Source organism: Hesperophylax consimilis, chromosome 7 (assembly GCF_061612785.1).
Source record: "Hesperophylax consimilis isolate HC1 chromosome 7, BYU_Hcon_1.0, whole genome shotgun sequence".
NCBI lineage: Eukaryota > Metazoa > Arthropoda > Insecta > Trichoptera > Limnephilidae > Hesperophylax > Hesperophylax consimilis.
The window spans coordinates 27,511,536-27,536,110 of NC_142842.1; the positions used below are offsets into that span (position 1 = coordinate 27,511,536).

Here is a 24,575-nt window from a genome sequence, read left to right on the forward strand (position 1 = left end):
GATTATCAATATTCTCATGAATTATTTATATAACCTTATACTACCACATCTATTTCCAGTTACTAATAATTATTAGCTAATTAAATCTTTTTGAGTTGTGTTGTTATAAACTAGATTTTTAGATAAATTGAAAAAATAATAATTTATATACTATGAGCATCGATGTGACGACCCTGGCGAAAATTTTCGAAAGCTTTACTGATATTTCAAAAAGTTTTCCACGAATGACTGCCATCTATGCAGCGTTTCTTAAACTACGATTGGAAGCAAGTTAAAAAGCGTAGATATAACTTTTATTTTACGTAAGTATCAAATATTCTAAAATGTGTGCTTATTACATCCAACAAAATTATAAAAATATATTTTTTTAAATATATGTACTTGTTTACTTATTCTTACCTTTAATTGTAGCCATGGTGATAAAGCCAAGAAATGTTTTGTTATGATAATTGTTAGATAACATTATTTTTGACAATTATTGTTCTTGTTCTCAGTCTTATATTTTTACGAACAATAAGAAAGCTCCGAAGAGACGTAATTAGAAATTTACATTTGCATACATGTTCGATGGTTCATATACCATCTGCAAATAGTATATTGCAAAAATCTTGAATTCTGAACACTACGTCCGAACTAGCGAACACTGTGATCGCCTCACGAAGCACGAACTGAATACACGAACATTGTATTTTTCATTCTTCTGCATACGCATGCGTCCATTACTCCAATCTCAAAACCAAAATGCCCGTTCGTTTGGAACATAATATTATATTTTCTGTAACCAATAGATTTCATTGAAGTTTTTTGTAATCTTTAATATTCAACTCTTTTTAGGGACCAAATTGCCTAGGATTATGTAAATCATCGTTCATCCAAATATAAAAACAATACTTTTTTTCCCGACTTTATGTCCGGGTTAAATCTTCCCCACAGGAAAAACTAAACCCTTCCACACACTTTTCCACAAATTATCATCTAGTCAATCCACATTATGCAAGTGCATTATATGTATAAGCATAATAAATACAAGAACAACACGTCAACTCACCAAACATCAAATGGGAAAATAATTCACCGACTCCAGATATTTTCATATCAGAGGGTTCGGCTCGGTAGAACTCCTAACTGGACCTATAGATCCTACTGATCCCTCAATATAAATATTTAAAAAATCTTTCGTAATCCTACATGTACTAAATATGACGGATTTTTACATTTTTATACATAAATTCTTTGATAGATCTAATACGCCTAAATTTTGAATAAGAGAGCTAGGTATAATGCCAGTAGCCGAAATAACAAATGGTAATATTTTTATCGTCTGAGAATGCCAAATTCTTTTTGTCTCATTTCCTAAATCTGTGTATTTACTATTTTTTCACTAACGGATTTCTTAATATTACAGGAATTTGGAATAGCGACATAAATAATATAAGTTATTTTTTTAATTGTGTCATGTAAAAACATATCGGGTCTATTATGACTAATCGTTTGGTTTGTTAGTATAGTTTTATCATAATATATTTTATAAAATTCATTTACTAAAAATGAATTTGGTTCATATTCATAATATGGTACTTTATTACGGCAGTCAATCAAGTTATGTTTAATTACCAAACTTTGGTGAATTATTTTTAAAACTTGATTGTGCCTAAATGTATACTCGGACGGTGCTAAAACAGAACATCTAGATATAATATGTTTTATAGTTTCCGGAAATGCCAAACATTTTCTAACTAACATAACATAACTTTTAAAGAATGTTCTTACCTGGAAGAGACACGTTGACGATATTTTCTATATTGGGACTGGGACAGAGCGGCAATTAACTAAATTCCTCATTCTTATAAATTCATTCCATAAAAATATCCAATTCACTTTAGAGATAGGCAGTAATGCATCGATTATTTTTTTTAGATTTAACGCTAACTTCAGTAAATAATAAAATTGATTTTAACATTACACGGATACAACCATGCATACAGAGGCGGATTTGCCCTTAGGCCTATGTAGGCCCGGGCCTAGGGCGGCCAGATATTAGGGGCGGCCAATCGTGACAAAAAAGACACAGATGATAACAAGAAATTTCTTCCTAAGTACCTAAATATTCTACTTACGAAATAGCGATATTTTATTTATTTATTTATTAATCTTAAGTTAGCTCACATCTTCGTGTGTGCTAATAGTTTTATAAACATATAAACATGTACATTGTTTGGCAAACATAATCTTTCTTTAAATATTTCAATAAAGTCACAAAAAAAGAAACATTAATAATTGAGATAGACATATTTTCTTAATTCATTTTTGAACTTATTAATATTTTCTATCACAGCAATTTCCTTCGGGATTTTGTTATAGAGTTGAACGGCCTGGTACATCAGAGATTTTTGGGTGCTTGTTTTTTTTCTTGTTGGCAATCTAATTTGCTTAGAATTTCTCGTCCCGTGTCCGTGTATCTCGTTATTGTAATTTATTTTTCTTTTCAGTTCCTTAGACATCATCCCTAAGTTAATTTTATGTATAAAAATAAGTACATTCAAATACACAGTTTGCTTCACCGTCAAAATATTCAGCTCCTTTAACATGTCTCTTATCCGTATGTATATGTTGCGCTTAAGTATTATTCGCATTGCTTTATTTTGCAGTATTTGCATTTTTTTTATTTTCTCTTTATTGCAGAGAAAAAGAATACTTGAACAGTAATTAAAGTGTATGATATGTAATGATATGCAAGAGCGTGTTCACACACAGCACACAGCGCGCCCCCACGCCCCGCAGCCGCCCTCGCCACACCTATGATGGGTACTGAGAAAGGGGCGGCTACATGGTCTGGGGCCTAGGGCGGCCAAGACTGCAAATCCGCCTCTGCATGCATAGAACGTCAAACCATCCGGTAACACGTAAACATTCTGCCTATCATTCGATGGTACACCGACTAGTAAAAACCCCCTTATCATCTGTTAATTTCACAATTGAATTATCTAAAATTAAACAAATTGCTCTTAATAATGGTTACTCCACACACTTAATTGATAAAATCCTGAATAAGAAACTTAAGCTCATTTCAACTAATATTTTTTATTTGGTACAACCGAAACTAATAATAAAATCACAAATCCCTTTCAATGGCGTAGAATCTTATATATATCCAATTTTTCTTCAGTTAGTACAAACAAATTACCTTCCCACATTAAACCCGCGTTCTATACTGATAACACCTTAGGTAAATTATTAAAAAAACACTAAAGATAAAGATCATAAATTGAGCCACTCAGGCATTTACCAACTATGTTGCAATAATTGTCCATCATTCTACATAGGTAAGACAACCAGAAATATAAATATTAGAATCACGGAACATTTAAGATGTTTAAATAACAATAATTTTTCAGAATTTGCCAATCATCTTATTTCCACCAACCATACTTTTAATAAGGACACAGGGGTTAAAATTCTTCACCGTAATAATAAAAGCAAAAGATTGGATAACTTAGAAGCTCTTGAAATCAAAAGATCCCTAAATAATAACGCTAGTATATTGAATAACCAAATTAATTTATCGTTTAGTCCCATTCTAGATATATTTCCAGTAAACCGCTCTGTTATTGCCGGAATTCCCGCAATTGCCCCTCCCCCTTTGTTAACCTCCCACTCAAATACCTAAATTATATTTTTTGTGTATATATCTGTCAATATTTTGTCATATTATCATAGGTTAGTTTCAATATTCTCCTGACGAAGGAAGGGTGCTTCCGAAACCGGTAGAGTACAATTAAAATTAAAGTGGTCTAAAACAAATTTATATCTTTTATTGTAAATTATGACGAGCCACAAAGTAAATGCTTATTACAAATATGTAAAAAAATGTATTTATATTTATGTATATATTTTTTTTATTAGTTGCCGGAAACCCGGGCGTTTATTGCAATTACATGATTAATATTACAAATGTGAAAGTAACCCGCCTCACTAGAAGGTTTCTGTTCTGAGGCGGGTACATATATTTGCTTACACATACACATACATTTATACAAATATATACATATATCAATATATACATGGAGCATTCCATATATAGTTACATACCTATATAGCAGTAACCATGTGTTGAAATGTTTAAGTAAACTGTTTGGGTGTTTATGAATGTTGTAGTGAGTGGTTTCTTTTAGGAAGGTGTTGAAGATGTAAGGTATATATATATATATATATATTACGGTTATCTGCTACATTCAATTTGTAATTGTTATAGAATAAATGGTAAATAACATTTTTTTCTAATAATTATGCATGTGGTTCCGACTCATCTTTTCGGTCCTTCTTATTTTCATACTTTTCGTCGAATCCTCGTTCCCTGTAAAAACGTAGATTTGCTCGTACGCACTTCCTTTTATTCCGGAATACTCGAGATTGTAATTATAAATCACTTTAGATTTTTCTTCGTCGACATCAGTGAAAGCGTGTTGGCTCATTCGGGCCTGGGAGACGAGAAAATCACCGAAGTATCTGTTGGCTTTGATAGCTCTCGCCGAGTGATCAATGTTTCTGTTCCGAACCCACTCGTAAATATTTTTTTCCGGGTGAAATTGAACCCCGTAGAATGGGTAGCTGGAATAAATTAATAATATATTATTTGTAGTTACAATTGCTGAAAAATTGTGAAATAGATCTAGTTATGGCGTTCCCAGTATCCAGTTGCGGATTTTCCACTACTCAGAATGCTCGCAGGTATACAAGTGTAAAGTGTCAGCTACACTACTCGCTTCGACACTTCGACGAAGTCCTCGACGAAGTTAGCCGAAGTTCGAAGTGCGTGCCCACACACTCGTGCAACTTCGCGAGTAACGCTTCGAGTCCTTTGACTCGGGCGCATTTACCGACAACAACCGGAAGTCGGGCGAAGCGAAGCGAAGTTGCCCGAAGCGAAGTGAAGTTCGTGCCCACACTATCGTATTCGGTCAACTTCGATCAACTTCGCGAGTAGTATAGCTGGGCTTTAACCCTAAAGTGCCAGCTACACTACTCGTTTCGACGCTTCGACGAAGTCCTCGACGAAGTTAGCCGAAATTCTAAGTGCGTGCCCACACACTCGTGCAACTTCGCGAGTAACGCTTCGAGTCCTTTGACTCGGGCGCATTTACCGACAACAATCGGAAGTCGGGCGAAGCGAAACGAAGTTGCCCGAAGCGAAGTGAAGTTCGTGCCTACACTATCGTATTCGGTCAACTTCGATCAACTTCGCGAGTAGTGTAGCTGGGCTTTTTTAAATTAATTTTAAAGTTTTTTTCCTGTATATAAAATCGTGATATCTGTATAGCTCCTTGTGCCAGAAACAATGTTTTGTATAATATGAAACATGTGACATTTAACATATTAATTAAAGTATTAACTTGTTATAAAAATATATTTTAAATACCTACTACCATGGGTATGCATACAAATTACCAACTGGGCAAATATTTTAAAAACCCAAACCATTAAATTGGGTACTTACTTCTGAGATTCCATTGACGAAACAAATTTCAAACCATTAACGTCGTCATTAAGCGATAAGACTCTCCAATCGTTTGAAAATTTAGACAAAATCTATAAAATAAATATTTATCATTATTATTATTAATATTAATATAATAAATCAATTTCCTTAAATGTGGCCTGTAAAATGAATAAGTATCTGCCTACCAAATCAATGAAAAAATATTTCAAGTATGAAAACTTACATCTTCTGTTATACAGTAAGAGTGGAAATTTGATGTGACGTTTTCATTTGATAGAATAGACACCACATCGCTTGGAGCACCTTTGAACATCTTACTTGTTCGGAAGTCTGTAAATAGAAATGCCTGGTTAAAGTGCATAATAATAAAATAGTGACCCCATATCAGATTATCCTAAAGGAGTTGCAAATTAGAGGAACGATGGTAGCCTGGGATAGCGGAACATGCTAATCTCTAATAATCATTGCTGTGGTGCTCATAAAAAAACCCAAACTAAAACACAATTAAAATAAGTAGATTAACCGAATAAAAGATAACCAGCACCAATAGTGATGATGGCTTAATACTAAGCTAGATGATTGGATGCCGAAAGTCATGGTCAAGTGGAAGCTACCCAGAAGCAAACCGAGGAAGAGCTGGACTGACTGCGTGGAAGAGGATTGGAGCAGGATTGGAAGAACTGAGAATGGAAGGTGAATGTCTAGGGACCGGAACCAGTAGAGAGCATTATTATGGAGGAGGTAAAATGAGGGTATTTTCAGATTTCAACGCAGTCTTCCACAATAAAGACGATTAACAACAACTTTGACCTGCGACATTGTATCTAGTGTCAATGCTACACAAACAATTCTTGATCTAGATGCACTCTACACATCTACCCTGAAACTGGAAACTGCGAGGCTGACCAGATCGTGATTTCAAGAAACAAGAGGAAATGAAACAAAGCGTAACACCACAAAAATCAAAGAGCATTTTGTAATAATTTTATAAATGTTGGGTACGGTTTGGGCTGTAGAAAATGCATTACATACCATTTTTAAATTCGAGATTTAATGATTCTCTCTCACTGCTGCACACCGCCCTGTGGTCATTTCTGTTGTCTGAAAGATATGACAGCAATTCAAATCCAAGGCAGGTACCCCAAAGAGGAAAATAGTCGCCACCGTCATTCAAGTCTTTCGCAATGTTGTAAATATGTTCTCCTGCATCAGCATAACCTCCGCATCGGTTGAACCAGGTTGCTCCACCCGGGAAAAGGACTCTGTAAGGGTGAAGACACATTACGCTATACGCATCATGGCTTGACCTATTTCAGCATATCCCTCGGGATACTACCTATGGGAATGTATGGCGAGCGATTTACTGAAATAGGTCAAATCACGAGAATATAGCGCGTTTATGGCGTGGTCTGTCACAGGCAATTTTTTCCACTATCTACATAACAACACATGATACCGGAATATAATTAGATATTAGGTATAGGTTGTGATGAAAGGCTTTAAATCACAGTGAAAAAACAGATAAACCATAGCTGCAAAAAAATATACAAATTATTTATGAAAACGGACATGCTAACGACATCTGGCGGAGAAAGAATTGATCCAGCTTGCTTGCGGTAGACACCTGTAATAGTTGGAATTAAATCAAGGTTCCGGGACGAAAGCAGAGAGGTCGTAAAATCGTCTAGCACGAGAAAGAAACCCCCTTTCTAGGCCTAAAAATAAATATTGAATTTTGTCAACCAATAGATCTGAACAAAGAGCTATAAAATTTTGAGTAACCAATCAGTGAACGGAGGGGCGTGTGTCTACGAAACACAAAGGAATGAACTATGGACCCGACATTAAAATAGATAATTAACGACATTTCGATTCCCACAGAAATTAGAGGTGAACGCACTTTAGCGTAAGCATCGACTTTCAAGGTGACAAACTCCTGGGAATGTTTACAATAACTGAGAAATTTAGGAGGTAGCGAACCATTGTAATCGAGTGCTTTGAAGTTTTCATGTTGGAAAAACACACACACGAAAATGCAATGAAAAAAATTATAAACGTGATAGTATAAAAAAAGAACGGGAAAAGCGAAGGAAAGTTACTGGCGGAATTTTCAACTGTAGTACAATTATTTATGATAGAAGGAGGGTGTCATGTTCGATAAAAATCGTACTAAAGAGAGGTGAGAGTTTTGGAAACAATGGAAATTAATCGTTATCAATTTAAGATGAAACGGACATATTGGTAAATCAATTTTGAATGAAAATCTCGCAAAAAAAATAGACATTTTAGAAAAGTGCGGCGACCGAATGGAAGGATAATACAGAGATTTTTGAGCTGCTACAAAGGTCCTAGGGACATGAAAATTGAGTATCAGAAGAAGACAGTAAAACTAAACATATAGCGATAGATTAGATTCAGGAAAAGTAGACATTTTACATAATTATTAGGTTAGATAGATATTAGAGCTACACAAGATTACAGAGGGATCGAAACAAGATAAAAGGTTGACAGTCTCATGTGTATTTTGGAATATAAACAATCGAAATCCGAACATGATTTTTATTTACGTTAAGGTAATAAACGATTGGAGAGACGATTAATTTTAACGTGGACCTTATGGAATGTTTATTTAAAGCAAAAGAGATTAAAACTAATGGCTCTAAAATTAAACTAAATTTACGGCCGTAGTACATAAAATCTGAGACGTAAACATATGTCCAGACGTATAATTTATGTGAAATCTTGTAAGTGAGGGATGGAGAATGGGCGGAGATTGGGTCAGACAATAAAAGTGACAGATATCCCAGAGTCTAATTAGGTATATCTCCCATAGAAGTGTGGAAAATTATATTTTAATTAATAATAAATAAAGTATGAAATTTTCCTGGAGACCACACACATCGGGAAAAGTGAAGAAAAGATAAAAGAAAGGGTAAAGAACGGAGATAAAGAATAATCCAAGTGGAGAAAAGTGATACAATTCAAATTTATCCGTGAAATAAATAAATACGACTTGGAAAATAATTAGTTATAGAGTTATGAGAAATAACAAAAGAATAAAGAAGAAAATTGTGCAGGAAAACGTCGCGAATAAAAGAAAATCCAAAAAAAATAAGGAAAACTCAAATCTGCGACATAAAGAGGGAAGGTACGGGTGAAAATGGAAAAGCTCGTATAGGTGACAATAAAATTAAGTAGAATTTAGACAAATCGAAATTCAAAAATGCGTAGTAAAGATTTCAGCATGGATTTAAACAATTTTTGCACGAGATGCATAAAATTGAGATCTATATATATGTTATTGAGGATGGACCTATCGCGAATTGAGAAAAAAAAGGAACGCAAAATCATGAGATTTTAACTACATTTTGTATGAACGGAGGACAAAGGAAGCTTGGGCGACTAACGCGGACTTACCCGATTCGGACCCTATCGATTTAGAGTTGTGAGATAAAAATTAACCACCGCCCAGAGCCGGAAAGCAGAACATCTTATGGAAGCACAATCGATATTAATGGCAGGGATGTTCGGATTTGCGAGTTGGTAAAAGATAGAATCGATCATCAGAGGAAATTCAGATACGTCTTTTGGAATCTGAGAAGGGTATAAAATAAAGGTACACACCAGTTTTGGGACAGTCAGTCGAGATTTTGAAAACGGAGTTTACGTCGCAGTACTACGTCTATTGGTAAAATTCTAGTGAAATAATCTAAGTGTTAAATTTTGAAAAAGTCTAAGTTTAAATTCTGAACAAGTCCCTGGACTTAGGAAGTTTTGTGAAAAGTTAGAAATTTTAAATTCAGTTTAAATTCCTTTGAAAATCCCATCAGTGAAGTTTTGTTGAGTCAGTTTAATTTGGTTAAACAGTGAAAAATAAATATAATTTAAACTCAGTGCTTAAAAAGTGTTAAGTGAAGTGCAAAAAGTGATGACGGAATTAAAAAATTAAATCAAAACTTTAAAAATAATTATTTCATTCAAAGTGAAATTAAAATTCGATTGAGAGTTTTGTCGTTCATCTAGAGTGGATGTGCTCGTGAATTGAAATTTAAAAATAGATTATAATTTAACATCAATTTGGAAAAAAAAAAAAAAATAATAATAGTAATAAATTGGAATGCGAGGTAGATAGCCTCGTATTGCGAGTTATAAACCTTTCCCAAACTGTATGTATACATATATTTATTCGTATGTACTGTTTACTGGAGGATGTGGACCTGCATACAGCTTGCATTTTAGGTCTTCTGGACCACTCTCGCATCTTCTCTTAAACGTGGAATGAGGATTCACGACCCGTAAGTCCACACCAACCGTGAGTATATGATTGTATATAGGACGAAACCGGTTCGCCCTAAGTAAATTGTAGTCCAAGGAGGGGTCGGAATTTGGGGGTATCGGGACTCGAGGGGAAACTTGAAGGCAGTGCATGATGACGTGGAAGGCTTTTTGGGACGCGATAACTTAGGTATCAATCAAAGAGCCGTGTCAAAGGATTGTGCGAATTTCTTGTTGACTCACGATCATCTCGTTTACTTGCAGGAGGATTTGGAGCCAAATTATGCCAGCAAATGGGCTATTCCGAGTTCGTCAAATATGCAATTAACTAATTACATTAACCTACTAAATCAATCTTGACATGTACCTTATAGCAGCAGAATCATAAAGGAGTGGCGCCAAACAGACACAAGAGTTTACCAAAATCAAATTTACTAACAATTAACCATTTGAGTTATATTTAATTACCTGTCCAAATAAACATGTATAATATCTTTTATCAGCGTTTAACTACGACTTTGTTAGGGTGCAGGGAATCAGAATAATTACAATAGGAAAGTTAGCTCATTCAGGGAATTCATTTAAGTCTAGGTTTGCAATGGAAAGACCAATTAAATTGTGAAACTCGACGCCTCGATCAGAACCAAGGGGGTTACCACAAAAATGAAGGTAATTAAAATCCTATATCATAAATCAAAAAATTACACAACGTTTGATGGAATTTAATTACAATATAAATACGGAAATATTTGCGTTCAAGTTCGTAAATAACGTATTAATTAGTTAAGGATATATGTCTATAAAGATATATAGTACAAGAGAGCTTTAAGTAGCTTTCTGTAGATATCAAAGAAAAGGGTCCAATTTTCATGGAGGCTTATGTGTTGTAGGGGAGGAATTTTCCATCCCTGCGAACACATATGCAAAGCCTTAGAGAAAAAATTAAATATCGGTCATAGCCAAGAGAGAAGAAAATTTTATATTGTTTTAAACAAATAAAAGAATGGCGAAAAGAGGCGAAATATTACAAGGTATTACCTACCTAACAAAAATGTCATGAGTGCCAATTATTTGAACAACAAAAGTGTTAAATTATTTATCAAAAAGATGAGAAACAAAGTAGGTTATAGTAGCTGAATAAAGATAGTAGGTACATAAAATAGTAATGGAATAATGAGAAAAGAAAATTAAATTGCTAAATCAAGGTAGAACAAAATATTACATTTTTCAGTTAAATATTTAAATTTAAGACCATGTAATGCACATAACTAAGACTGAAAATAATGCCACGCTTACAGCGAGTACTGCAAAACTATTACTGGATGATGTTTGAAACGAATTTTTAATTAAATATATCGATTTGAATTACACTTTGCAATGCAATTGTAATTTTACAAATCTTGCAAATCTTGGTGGAAATCATGTACACACGTGGACAAATGCGCATTCCCCTGAAATCGGATGACATTACAGCAGTTAATATTTGAAATAAATGTCGGTCCTACCCGATCGGCATTTGGCGAGGTTGGTGAAGTAGTACACCAGTTCCTGGGTTCAATCCTCAGTCAACTCATTTTTTAAGTATCAAAACACATTTTAAAATAGATGTACAAAAATCTGTTATTAATATATTATTCAGTGTGTTTTTTTACAATCTCCATAGATTACTCGGGCCAGTTAAAGTTGTAGTTATATTAGATATGTTTGGAAACATTTATTTCGGTCCTGGACGGTGTTGTGTAAGAAAAATTAAAACAATTATTTACCCATTAATTTTGCCCATTATATCTTCATAGTATGCCTTGTCTTTTCCAATCCTAGAATAGACAAACAAATACATATGTAAGTAGGTAAGTTATGCATCAACTTTATAAATAAGGAATTCCTATTAAACATGTCGTGTTGTCCTGCCACACATCTAACCTACAGAACCTCGCAGATGTCCGTCATTTTTTTCGACTAAAAACAAACAAAATATATTTTCTATCACACCTCGCCACTAAATATACCACCTAACATATCACGAGGTACTTGTTCCGTATCGTTCCAGCAACAACTTAAAGATATCTACATTTTTCACTCCAAATGAGCTCAGGAATCGCAAGTCGTTACGTCCAGATGCAACCTGTAATTATACATAAATCGCAGATCCGTACATCCAGATGCAATCTGTAACTACACATAAATCGCAGTTCAGTACTTTCAGGTGCAACCTTTAAGTAGTAACATAAAATAACTTAGTTTTAAATTTAATGACACAATTAAAATAGTCACAATTAAATAATCTTCAAAAAATATTGAATAACCAACATATCAAAACACTCCGAACGAGTTTTGACGTCATAAGAACCGTTCTGAACGTCACCCAGTGAGGAGATTGAGAGCATATAATACATATTATAATGTCAAGTGTCTAGTACCTACCTATGGAAGAATAAATCGGGGAAGAACGATGAAGACAAGGAACGGTCAAATACTTAGTCGGTTATGTTAAAATTTTGTACAGTGTTGTAACAGAAGACTGAATGAATATAAGGAGAGGGGAAGGAGATCCGGAAGTGGAAACTTAGCCTATTCAGATCTAGTCACAAAACACGGCCATATAAGCCATTTGACTCGTTGTCTTTCACAAGGGCGACACAGAGAGAATCTACCTCAGGAACCTGGTGCAGCTTCTGTTTATGAAATTATTTATATGTAAGTATTCAAATTAATTTGTGCTTTATAGCTAGTATACATCAGTCAGAAAATTCTTAGTTATGTTCTGATGTACTATTTATCTGTACCTTAGAAGTCAAAGGTCGGTTGTCCAGTTCTTAGTGAAAATGAGTTATGTATGAGATCATTTTAATTTTTTTCAGTATCTACGCAGAGGTATAAATACGGTTGTCCTATTACCTTAATGAAATGTGAAACTAAGTTAGGTCAACATAAAAGTTCTGGAATCCCCAATTTTACTATTTCGTCTCTCCTAAACAATTTAATAAATGTGACAACTGACCTTTGACTTCTGAGGTACAGTTATTACAATAGGTGAAAGGTCTCGAATATGAGAATGTGACTCTTGCAAATAGTCAACTAACCAGGTAGGCAGAGTGGACGGACCGCCAAACAACTTGGTCATAGCACACACTCCTTGCTTCATTTACATTCATACATCGTCGCATGGATATATTTTTACTATTCAGATTCTTGACATAATAACATTGCGTAACACCAAAAAATATGTATTAATACGCTTTGGAAAATTTGTATAGCGTTGTTTTTATTAAAAATAGCCTCGAGGGCGCTGTAGGGATATACATAATTATTATATTGTGTTACGATGTAGTTAATATATATCTACATGATTATTTCATGATTTCATATCAGCTGATTGACTCTTTATATCGATCGATCAATTTATTTTAAATTTTATCGATCGAGTTATTTTAAGACACAATCTTGAGCACGTATTTTTTTAATAGTTGATTTTAATCGTATTCTTCTTGATAAGTGTTGTATGATTAGCATCGCCAATTGTCATTATTGTAATTCAATGCCAAGAGTCCAATCTAGTGCTATGTACAATATACACACTGGGGCATTCAATCCCGGGAATCTTTTTAGCACCGGGATTACGGTGCTAGCATTTTTCAATCCCGGGATCCCAGTGCTGGCACTGAGAATTTAAATGTTTGAGTAATTAAAAAAATAGGGGTTGCAAAAATGTTTTTTTTTTAATATTTTTTTTTTCAGGTATTATAGGTACATAGATTAGGTAACATAAATTATTAACTAAATTCCACTAATTTTAAAAATAGCAGCCAAACAGAAAAAACATTTACAGTAAAAAATCTATATTTTGAGATTTAAAATGGGACCTTAATAAGATCAAAGTGTCTAAAGTTTCAACAGTGATGATCTTATTTTATTCGTCGCTATTTTTCCACAGACCGAAAAACCCGTTCGGATTTTACTCTGTGTTGGGAAGTAAGAGCTACATAGGTGCACTCATAGAGGGCAGTGCATAGGACTTGCTTGGAAGTCCGCAAGATGGCATCTAGTAGCCAGTAGTCGCCAGGACCAGTTAGAATGCTCCCAGACAAACTTGGTATATTCAGATCTCATTTAGCCAGCTCCTAGATAAAGCTACCTACTACTTATCGAGTCACCATCATAATACGCGAGGTATTAATTTAACACAAATAACCTATTAACACAAATAACCTATTATTTAAAATCTCTTTCCACGACGAGTTGGAGAACTGTTTGTGGAAACACAACACTCTGTCAGGTTTCATTGATTTCAAATCCTTGAAGTAGTGAATTGCCAACTACTGTTCATGATATTTGGTATATCTCTGGCTGTTCTTATTTTTTTAATATTTTGGAATTAAGTCCATCTATCGAGCTTCTCTTGTAGAGACATTCAATTCCCATATCTAATTTCGATAAAGAGAAAGATATCTTTTCTTCGGCAGATTTCGACTTGTCTGTAACCGTCTGGCGTCTTCATCTTCATCTTCTGAAAGGATTTAGGTTTAGATTTCTTGAAGAGAACATCTAAAACGGCTAGATAAATTGCATGTGCGAAACAAAGAGACGTGAAAGCTTGTCTGCCTGAACAATTCCTGTGTAGTGATGTAAGAAGACTTAATACTGAATGTTATTCAGATTTCCATAAAACTTTCCTTACTTCTGAGAATATATGAATAAACCTACCTCAAATTGTTTATGACGTATATCCCAAGATCTCGAGAATATTGTGCAATGAACGTCGTGCTGCCGATAAAAAAAAGATATTCCCACGGTTGAAACAAGCTTGTGAAACCAAAAAACTTCCCGTAACACGAGATCAAGATAAGCGCAGCACCGGGATTACGGTGGAGACAAAATTTCGGGATTCCTGGGATTGAAAGTTCTAGTATACACTTACATTCATGCTTGACGGTTTGGCTCGATCGAACGTGTTGACTTCGATGAGCATGGAGTGTGGGTACTGGCCTGCGATTCTGGAGTTAAACCATCAATCGTTTTCGTATGCGCCGTCTTCGAGTGAAAAACTACTAGTCGTTGCGACTAACTTTTTCGAATGTTTCAATTTTACGTATTCTTGAGCGTCGAACGGTCGAAGTTGGTAGAAGAGATGATTATATTGGCACCCTTGTGAATATTGTCTATGTTCCTGATGTTTTTGGGATTTCTATGGTGTGACTGTCAAACAGACAACAGTTATTCGTTATTCAAAACAGAAATGGCTGCGGGACATATTACAAATTGCCAAAAGCAACTCTTAATTGAGCTTGTAAGCTCCGATAAAGACTTAGTAAGTGGGAAATTTTCACCCACTTTTACATTTGCGGAATCCGCACGGTAAAACAAAAATTGACAGCTAGACTAGATTTTGACAGCCAATTCCATAGAAACGCCAACAACCTACCACTTGCTGCCCTGTTTCTACTGGTTATACCCAGTAGTTGTTGTGTGGAATGACTTTTGACGTTTGGCGTCGAAGTATGTACCTTCGACCAATTTCGGGAATAGCAACGACGACCAACGTACGTACTTTCGACGGCGATTACGAGCGCCCTCGATTCAGGAAGGAGCCCCTGGACTACCGAACAAAATCTACTTTTCATATGTACCTACTGAAAGTGTCCGTGTCAAAATTACAAATCTAAAGTTTTATTTCGAGATTGGTGCAATTGTGCACATTTGACGTTCAAAATAAGAGGAAAATTGCTGTCTAAATCTGATTTCTTTTTGTTCTAAAATATTCAATGCAAGAATTCAGCCTTTCGAATTTTTTTTTTCAAATCCGCACCAATTTGTGCCAATTTATGTTTAAAACATCAATAGTTAAGAAAAATATTTTTCATGTAGTAACGTCGAAGCCCAAAAACAGAAATATTTCTTTAAATTTAAAAAAAAAAAAAAACAGGAAATCTCGAATTTTATTATTCTCATCAACCTATTTTATTCAAATCAGTTTAAAATTTAATGTATGCAAGAGATTAATTCAAGTATATTTAAGAGCACAAAAATAAAAAAAAACTAAGTTATTTTTGAAAAAAAAAAATTTTTGTTATGGTTTAATCAAAAAGTAAAATAAAAAAATGGTAGAAAAGCGTTATGTTGGGTGTGTATGATATGATGTAAGAATGTGAATGAAGCAAGGAGTGTGTGCCTAGACCGAGTTGTTTGGCGGTCCGTTCTCTCTGCTTACCCCTGCGAGAAACAGGGTGATGGTTGGTGAATTAGTTAGAAAATTGAAAATACAGAAAATAGGGACACGCTTAGTAGGCACTTTAAAAAACACTTGGTAGTAGTTAGATAATAAGGAGAAGTAAGTATATCATTTTCCAGAAATGGAAAATAATGCATTTTAATAGTTATTTGGTTAAAATTAAATTCACTTGGCGACCATTGTAAAAGTTTGAGTTTACTTTTTTCTTCTCTTATTTAACCCAAAATATGAACCTATAATCTTAAAATAGGTTATTAGGTTCTTAGTTTGGGTTTAATTTTAAAAAATAAAAACTAGCTATTACTAACTTGTGTCAAAATATGATTTGTTTCCCATTTCAGTTAACTGAAATATTTACTTCTCATTATTATCTAACTGACGAAAAGATTTTTTTAAATAAAATGTGTCTATTAATAGTGTCCCTATTTTCTCTACATTTACCAAATTAAATAATAACAAAAAATTAGGTATTTACCATATAGGAACTACCCGGGCACCGGATCCTTCGATTAATTTCACATAAGAAGCCGCTATATAACTTGAATACATTCCAGGATAAAGGGAATCGAGATAGTAGGACATCTCCTGACTCAAGACTCCAATGATTGGTCTCTCATTATGAATAGTAGCGGCCTTCGACCAACTTACATCGACGGTAGCGGCCCTTCCTTCATAAAGGAACACTAGTAAAACAGTAGTCAAAGAAAACCACTTCATATTGATTTTTTATTATCAACAGGTCTAAGCCACGCCAGTGCTAAAACTATACTGAAAACTAGTGATGGTATGCCCAAAAGTTTGAATTTCCCTAGATTTCAAACAGAAATTACCCGAGATTTTAATATGGATTTCTATTGTATTTGCTCAGTAGGTACTGGATTCCCCACAAGCTTTTAGAATCCATTGGGGGGGGCTTGGGAATTTCAGAGAGAATATTTGCACTAATATTTCCGTTTAGTCTAAAAACATTCCCCATAAAATATATCTACATTTTCTTTTAAATTTTTTAAATTTCTCCAGAATTTCGTCAACATTTCAGAATTTCCCTAGATATTGTAGTTTTCCCTCAATTTTTTTTCTCCCCTAGATCTAGGGAAATCTCCCTAGACACGCGTCACTGCTGAAAAGTCGTGTGAATAATGTTGTGATACGTTGGATATTGGATCGACCGGCTACCCGCATACTAAATCATATAATATTATAACGCAGGTAAGTCATAAGTCATTGCAATGACAAAGATAATAAATTATACAACAGATGCGCGGTCTTTTTCATACAAAACGGTAAGAATATGTGCTACTTTATATATTAGTGCTGTTGAATTTTAAAATATAGGCTAAACGTATTTAATGGTTCATGATTTTGACAATATGTGAGTTAATATTTATTATAAATATTTTTTCAAATGAATTTTGGCCAATCTATCATGCAAACGTAATGAAATATAAAACATCTCTCATATCCAAATGTAAAATATATATATATGACAAATTTGTATTGCAACGTGAATCGTTCGTTTGTAATTTAAGTTTGCACATCAACTCAATATTTTTGTTTTATTGTATATGCGTAATAGGTAGGACAAAACATATTCTTTAATAATTTCATTAACTGATAAATAATTGCTTAAGTTGCCTCTAAAGACGTGACAAGTTGGCCCATGATTTATAATTTGAAATCTAGATTTATTTTTGGGGTATCATGCCGTGTTGCGCTACTTCGCGTTTCGGATAGTATAACAGTGTCCATAATCAGGGCAGATGATGGACACTGTAATGCTGTCAGAAAAGCGCAATACGGCATAATACCCAAAAATAAATCACTATAATATTTTTGTGGTGAAAATCTCAAATCATATCAAAGTAGCACATGTATTTTCCTTATATTTGCTACACTCTTTGTTTAAAAATAATTATTCAGTTTGGTCAAGTGTTTTGGCTTCATAATTTTATTCATATTCATATTGCATATGCACGGGCGCAAACAACACACAATATGAATCGAATAAATAATTTTGTCCGTATAAAAATTCAATTCTTTCAAGAAATGCATACAAATACAATATTGTATCGATGACTCAATCCAATATTGTATTTGTATGCCTTTTTGAAAGAATTGAGTTTACGGAGTAATTGAGTATATTGAGAATACGGACAAAACTATTTATTCACATTCATATTGTGTATGTAAATAAATAATAAATATTATAATGCATAATTAAAATAACTCCAACTATAAATGCGTAGATTATAACATACGTTGCGTTTAACCTTAAGACGACAAGACTTTAAGAACTGGGGTTTGCTCGACGCTCACATTTTAAATATTTCTGATGGAACGTATTAATAAAATCTCAATTTTTTCTAGAGGGATCCCTGCGGATGCAAGTAATTTATATTTTAAATTAATAAAAACAAGACCTTACTATTGAAATATTTCATTTAAAACGCTTTGAAAATTTTATAAATCGTTTTTCAACTATAAAATTAGCGGTTAACACCAGTTTTTATTTTTCTAGACTGTGAATTAGTATCTTCCCAAGGGATCCCTCTAGAAAATTTTAGTAATACGTCCATCAGAAATAATTAAAATAAACCCCCAAAGCTGCTTTGCTTTGCTAAGGCAACGTCGACTGTAGGTCCATCCATTAATCATGTCTGTAAGATTCCCACTTTATTTTAGATATTTGCTAGGGAAAATGCAACCACAGGTCTGTCCAATACACCAGGGCCGCTCGTCGCAAATTTTTGTGCACGGCTGCTTCACTTACGTCGTTTGGATTCAGGCATTATTTTAGGGTATTGTCTCGTCTTAAGTGGCTCATTGTTGAAATATTTAAATAATTGCATAATTAGGAACATCATTAACATTCGGGAACAGAGTTCCGTCTGGGACTGGCGTGTGACGTCACGTGACGCATTGCTACTGTTGACGCAACAATCTTCCATTAACATTGTCCTTGATATTACCTACAAGTACCTGTCATTATCCGACAATACCCACGTTTGTGTGACATTTACAACAATAAACTTAACTGTCAAATCAGTTTATTGATGAAGCCGGTCTGAGAAACATCTCTTTATGATCAGTGCTATTATTGATATCAACTCGGGGTAGAATACCTACTGTGCAGTGAATATATTCGGTTCCCATCAGTGTTTTCTTACCCAATCCAGATTTTGTGGAAGTTGAGTGTGAAACAAATCACCTCCTGTGAGTGAAACCAACCAGCAACATCGTTGACAAACATCAAAGGGGTAAGTCGGATTCCTTCCTTACTCCCTGTTCACCATCTCTAACCATCGTTGTGTCAACTTCAAGTTCACAATTAATTTTACCGTCCGTTCTTGATTCGCCTTGCGATTACATTATTTGGTCCATTTCGAGCAGGATTGAATTAGAAATTAAATTCATTAGATTCAAAATTATTATTGTCGTTGCGTATTGGCTGTTTTCTGTGTAAAATCATTATTCTTACAAAGTAATGAGCAAAATGGCAGATAAGAAGGTCGCTATATTGAAGGCTCGTGGAGATCGTATGTTAGCAAGAATTCAAATTACACATCAATTGATTCCTTTTTTAGACCAAGATGAAAAGAAATGGGAAATCTTTTTAAGCCGTTGTGACAAAGTGTCTGACTGGCTAGGGGAAATAGAATCATTACATAATGAAATCGAAGCTATATTAATCGAATCAGAAAAGGCAGGCGATTGTTCGGAGATTATCACAGTTTCCGGGGAATTGGATGTCTTGTATTTTGAAATTTTATCTGAAAAAAGAAAACCGTAAGAATTTAAACATTAAATTAGAATCAAGTTCTGAAAATAATATTAACAACTTAAAACTACCCGCAATTCAAATCACACCTTTTGATTCCAATATTGAAAATTGGCATAGTTTTCATGCATTATTTGCGAGCTTGGTACACAATAATGCGATGTACACAGACATTGAAAAATTCCACCATTTAATATCGTTACTGCGGGGAACCGCAATGAATTTAGTAAAAACATTACCTTTAATTGCCGAAAATTATCCAATAGCTTGGAATATTCTACTGCAGAAGTATGAAGATAGTAGATTATTATTTACATTTTATGTAGACGAGATGATGAATTTTAAACCGTTACCTAATGAATCGACAAACGGATTAACACATCTATTAAATACTTTTCAAGAGAATTTATCTGCCTTGAATGCAATGAAACATGAAAACTTATTTAGTAAATTTGTTGCCCATATAATTGTACGATGTCTGGATCAAGACACCAGACGACAATTCGAAACTTCACTTATGAGAACACAATTACCGGAGACATCTCAATTATTTGAATTTTTACACAATCAAATTAGAATTCTTGAAACATCAAACCCAATAACTACGAACATACCTAAACTAAAGGCGTCGGTTGCGAGAAAGTCCTTATTGACTGCAAATCCTAGCTCTGACTTGTGCGCTATTTGCAGAGAAAATAACTCCATTTATAAATGTACTAAATTTCATGAAATGTCTCCAATTGAAAGGAAAAATCGGATTAAACGGTTAAATCGATGTTTTAACTGTTTAAAGTTGCATAGATTCGGTGAATGCCAAACACAGTCTAACTGTAAAATTTGCAACAAACGACACCATTCTATGTTGCATTTTGAAACACCCTCAACGGGTGAAAATGTGACTACCACGTCATTGACTGCAGTCACAAGGTCAAACGAACATGTGAATAAAGCACACAGTGTACTATTGAGCACAGCAGTTGTTCACACGCAAAATAAATTCCGAAAGTATGTACCTATTCGAATTATTATCGATAACGGGAGCCAAGTCTCTCTTATAACTCAGGGCTGTGCCAAGAGGCTAGGTTTATCTATACAAAAATTTAAGATTACATTAAATGGATTAGGACAGACAGTTGTCAACTCACGTGTTATCAAACCTGTTAATCAGCAAGCACCTACGTTATCCGCGACACCCATAGTGATTCAGGAAATTACTTCATGGATGCCATTTGTTGCACTGGATAAAAGTGTGAAATCGCGATTTCTCAATTTAACGTTGGCCGATCCAAGTTTTGATCAGCCGGGTCAAATAGATTTTCTACTCGGCGCCGATCTGTATACAAATATTTTGGATGATAAATCCCATATCGTTCGGGGTAACCCTAGTGCTTTAAATACAGTTTTTGGCTACATTATTCTCGAGAAAGTTGGATGTCAATCAACCGATTCATCGCCAATGTCACTTTTGACATTGTCCGACATGTCATTTAATGATACAATGAAAAATTTCTGGGAAATTGAAGAAGCTCCGGTCATTTCTGAATTGAACCCCGATAATACCAAAGCGGAAGAAATATTTCAGAAGGAGCATTACAGACAGACAGATGGAAGATATGTGGTTCCGATTCTTTTAAAATCGAACAGTCCTTCACCGTAAAATACCTACAGCTTGGCTGAATCACGAATGCACAAGTTGGAAAAGCGTTTTTACCGGGATGCGACGTTGGCATCAAATTATGCAGATTTTCTTGATGAATATGAAAGTCTTGGTCACATGAAACGTGTAACACCTCACTCTGGGGCAAATTATCTACCCCATCACGCTGTAATTAGTGAAAAAGGTAAAGTTCGCGTGGTTTTTGACGGGTCTGCGAAGGCCTCCGATGTGTAATTAAACGACATGCTGTATAGCGGTCCAAAACTACAAACAGAAATACCATACATGATATTAAATTTTAGATTTCATAAGTACGTCTTTACTGCCGACATTTGTAAAATGTACCGGCAAATTTTGATTATTCCTGATCACCGTAAATATCAGCACATCCTTTGACGCAATTCACCGCATGAACCGATGAAAGATTATGAACTTCTAACTGTAACCTACGGTTTAACATCTTCTCCGTTTTTGGCCATTTCGATTCTACGTCAATTGGCCAGAGATGAGAGGGAAAGCTATCCTGCCGCTTCGAGGGCACTGTTAGAGAATTTTTATGTTGATGATTTGGCGACTGGTGCAGACTCCATTGAATCGGCTCGCCACCTCAAAGATGAAATTGTAGCCATTTTAAAATCAGCCAAACTAGAGCTCAGCAAATGGGCAAGCAATTGTTCAGAATTACTCGAGCATGATTCTGAAACTCAACAACCATTAATGAATTTTAACAAAACTCAATCGAATGTTAAAATATTAGGCGTGTATTGGAATCCCGAAGTTGATTATTTCTCTTATCATATTTCAATACCAAATTCGGCAGTATATTCGAAACGGAATATATTGTCAACCCTTGCTCGGATATACGATCCGCTAGGGTGGTTGTCTCCTGTAATCTTCACGGCAAAAAGGATTGTGCAGGAATTGTGGAAGTTGAATGTGGGCTGGAATTCCGAAGTTCCACTCCACATCCTTTTCAAGTGGAAAAGCTTTGTGGAACAACTTCCATTGCTACAACATTTACGAATCCCACGTCATTACCATACGAACCTAGATAGTCATTGTATTCTCGTAGGATTTTGCGATGCATCCCAACTAGGTTATGCCGCTGTGACATATTTAGTTGTTAAAAACGATAACTCCAGCCACTTGTTGATGGCCAAATCCAAGGTCGCAACTTTAAAGTCATTAACAATCCCTAGACTAGAGTTATGTGCAGCTGTGCTGCTATCAAAACTGATCAAATATTATATTGTCGTCAGTACATTTTGCCACGCAAATTAAAAATGTTATTCTCTTTACTGACTCGAATATTGTCTTATCCTGGCTCAAGACGCGACCATATTTATTAGAAACTTTCGTCGCGAACCGTATTGTTCAGATCCTTGACAATACACCAAGAGCAATTTGGAATCACTTTCAGAGGATAACAGTGCTGACTATGGGTCCCGAGGTACCCTTCCCGTTCATTTTATAGAACATCAATCTTGGCTTTCAGGTCCGTCATGGCTCCGTAATCCATTCGATGATTGGCCTACAGTGAGGCCAACATCTATTCCAGTAAGTGAATTACCGGAAATTCAACCCCAGAAACCTACCGTTTTTAGTGTAGAATTAAAATCATCTTCTATTATAGCGATGTATTCCACATTATCAAAATTAAAGAAAGTCATTGCTTGGATCCTTAGGTTCAAAACAAATTGTCTGTCTGATGTTTCCCAAACGGCTTTTCATTTTTATAATTATTTAAATTTTTTTAGATAAATACACAGAGGATAGCCAATATGCTTGCGTCCCGTAATAGTATTCTTTTTTTTGGTTGATATCATCGTTCGAGACTATTTGTACCCAAAAGACAGCCGGTGTGCTTGCGTCTTCTAATTTTTATTGTATTTTGATTGATCTCATATGTAGTACCGGGGCTATTTTTTGTTTGTTAATTTTGTTCCAAAATTAGGTGGGCGGAAATGTTGACGCAACAATCTTCCATTAACATTGTCCTTGATATTGGTCCCATCCTATTACCTACAAGTACCTGTCATTATCCGACAATACCCACGTTTGTGTGACATTTACAACAATAAACTTAACTGTCAAATCAGTTTATTGATGAAGCCGGTCTGAGAAACATCTCTTTATGTACGTAACTCATATGTACGTATCACATGCAGCGAGAATCTTTGTAAGATTATGTTCCCAACAAATCTATGTAAATCTGGAAAAAATCTTAATTTACATAAATATGTCCTAGTATTGGTTCTTCTTTGCATTTTTCGCATGTTATGGTATTTAATTATTGTTTTTTGGCATTTTTTTTCGCATCAACTCCTCTACAGAATCAGCACATACTTTACATTTGGCCATTTTATTGATTTTATTGTTTTCATATTTATTGTATTTGCAGCCTTCATGACAGATATCTACATAATCATCAACTGCTTAGATTGCTCTATACGAAACATACCAACACCATCATCTTTTATAACATCTTTTATATCTAATATAATTAGTGGAATCAACTTTCATCTCGAAGTAAAATACGCATCATACTCGAATTATCAGAACTCACAATCTACTATACAATATATTAATAAAACACTGATTAACAACACAGTAATTTACACTTTCGTTTGTAACTTTTTGTTTGCAGACTTTTCGCAAAAGAACTACGGGTTCACCACCACACATCATAGTAAATTTAATCATAATTATGTTTCAGTTACCTTCGGATAATTACAATGATTCTGTAATTAGCATTAATATGAATATAATTCGAGATCTGGAGAATTTAAACAACTATAACTGGGACTCATATAGTCTAAAAATCATCCACCAGAATATTAGAAGCATATCAAATCTCGATGACTTTACAATTTTTCTGGATCAATTTAATTCATCTTTCGATGTCATAATATTAACCGAATGCTGGTTAAATAAATACTACACCGTAAAATCAATCCACAATTACTCTGAATATCACACCACAACCAACCTCAACAAATCCAGTGGAATTGTCATCTACATCAAGGACGGAATTAAAGCTCATGTAGAGGAAATTACTTTAGCACAATCAAACTGTATGAAAATAGTATTGAATAATAACATATGCATATTTGCCATTTACAGATCTCCTTCCTTCATC

At 34.6% G+C, this 24,575-nt stretch overlaps 2 protein-coding genes across 4 annotated transcripts in view; both read right to left on the reverse strand.

The window, feature by feature from the left end:
• LOC149422584 (gamma-glutamyl hydrolase A-like) overlaps positions 1-1,976 on the reverse strand; it is a 60,951-nt gene extending 58,975 nt beyond the window's left edge. For both annotated transcript variants that reach the window (XM_089633378.1, XM_089633374.1), the window contains exon 1: positions 400-1,976. The gene's annotated coding sequence lies outside the window, so the exon portion shown is untranslated. The remainder of the gene's footprint in view (positions 1-399) is intronic.
• Positions 1,977-3,787: 1,811 nt separating this feature from the next.
• The window catches only part of LOC149422586 (gamma-glutamyl hydrolase A-like), a 32,982-nt gene continuing 12,194 nt past the window's right edge, over positions 3,788-24,575 (reverse strand). The window contains exons 1-6 of one of the 2 annotated variants that reach the window (XM_089633380.1): positions 16,477-16,882; positions 11,539-11,589; positions 6,530-6,759; positions 5,721-5,827; positions 5,495-5,586; positions 3,788-4,608 (exon numbers count right to left, since the gene is read on the reverse strand). In XM_089633380.1, the coding sequence (XP_089489506.1) occupies positions 4,278-4,608; positions 5,495-5,586; positions 5,721-5,827; positions 6,530-6,759; positions 11,539-11,589; positions 16,477-16,718 (1,053 nt within the window). In that variant the 5' untranslated portion in view covers positions 16,719-16,882 and the 3' untranslated portion in view covers positions 3,788-4,277. Of the gene's footprint in view, positions 4,609-5,494; positions 5,587-5,720; positions 5,828-6,529; positions 6,760-11,538; positions 11,590-16,476; positions 16,883-24,575 lie in introns of those variants that run through there. The other variant, XM_089633381.1, reaches the window with a different exon arrangement.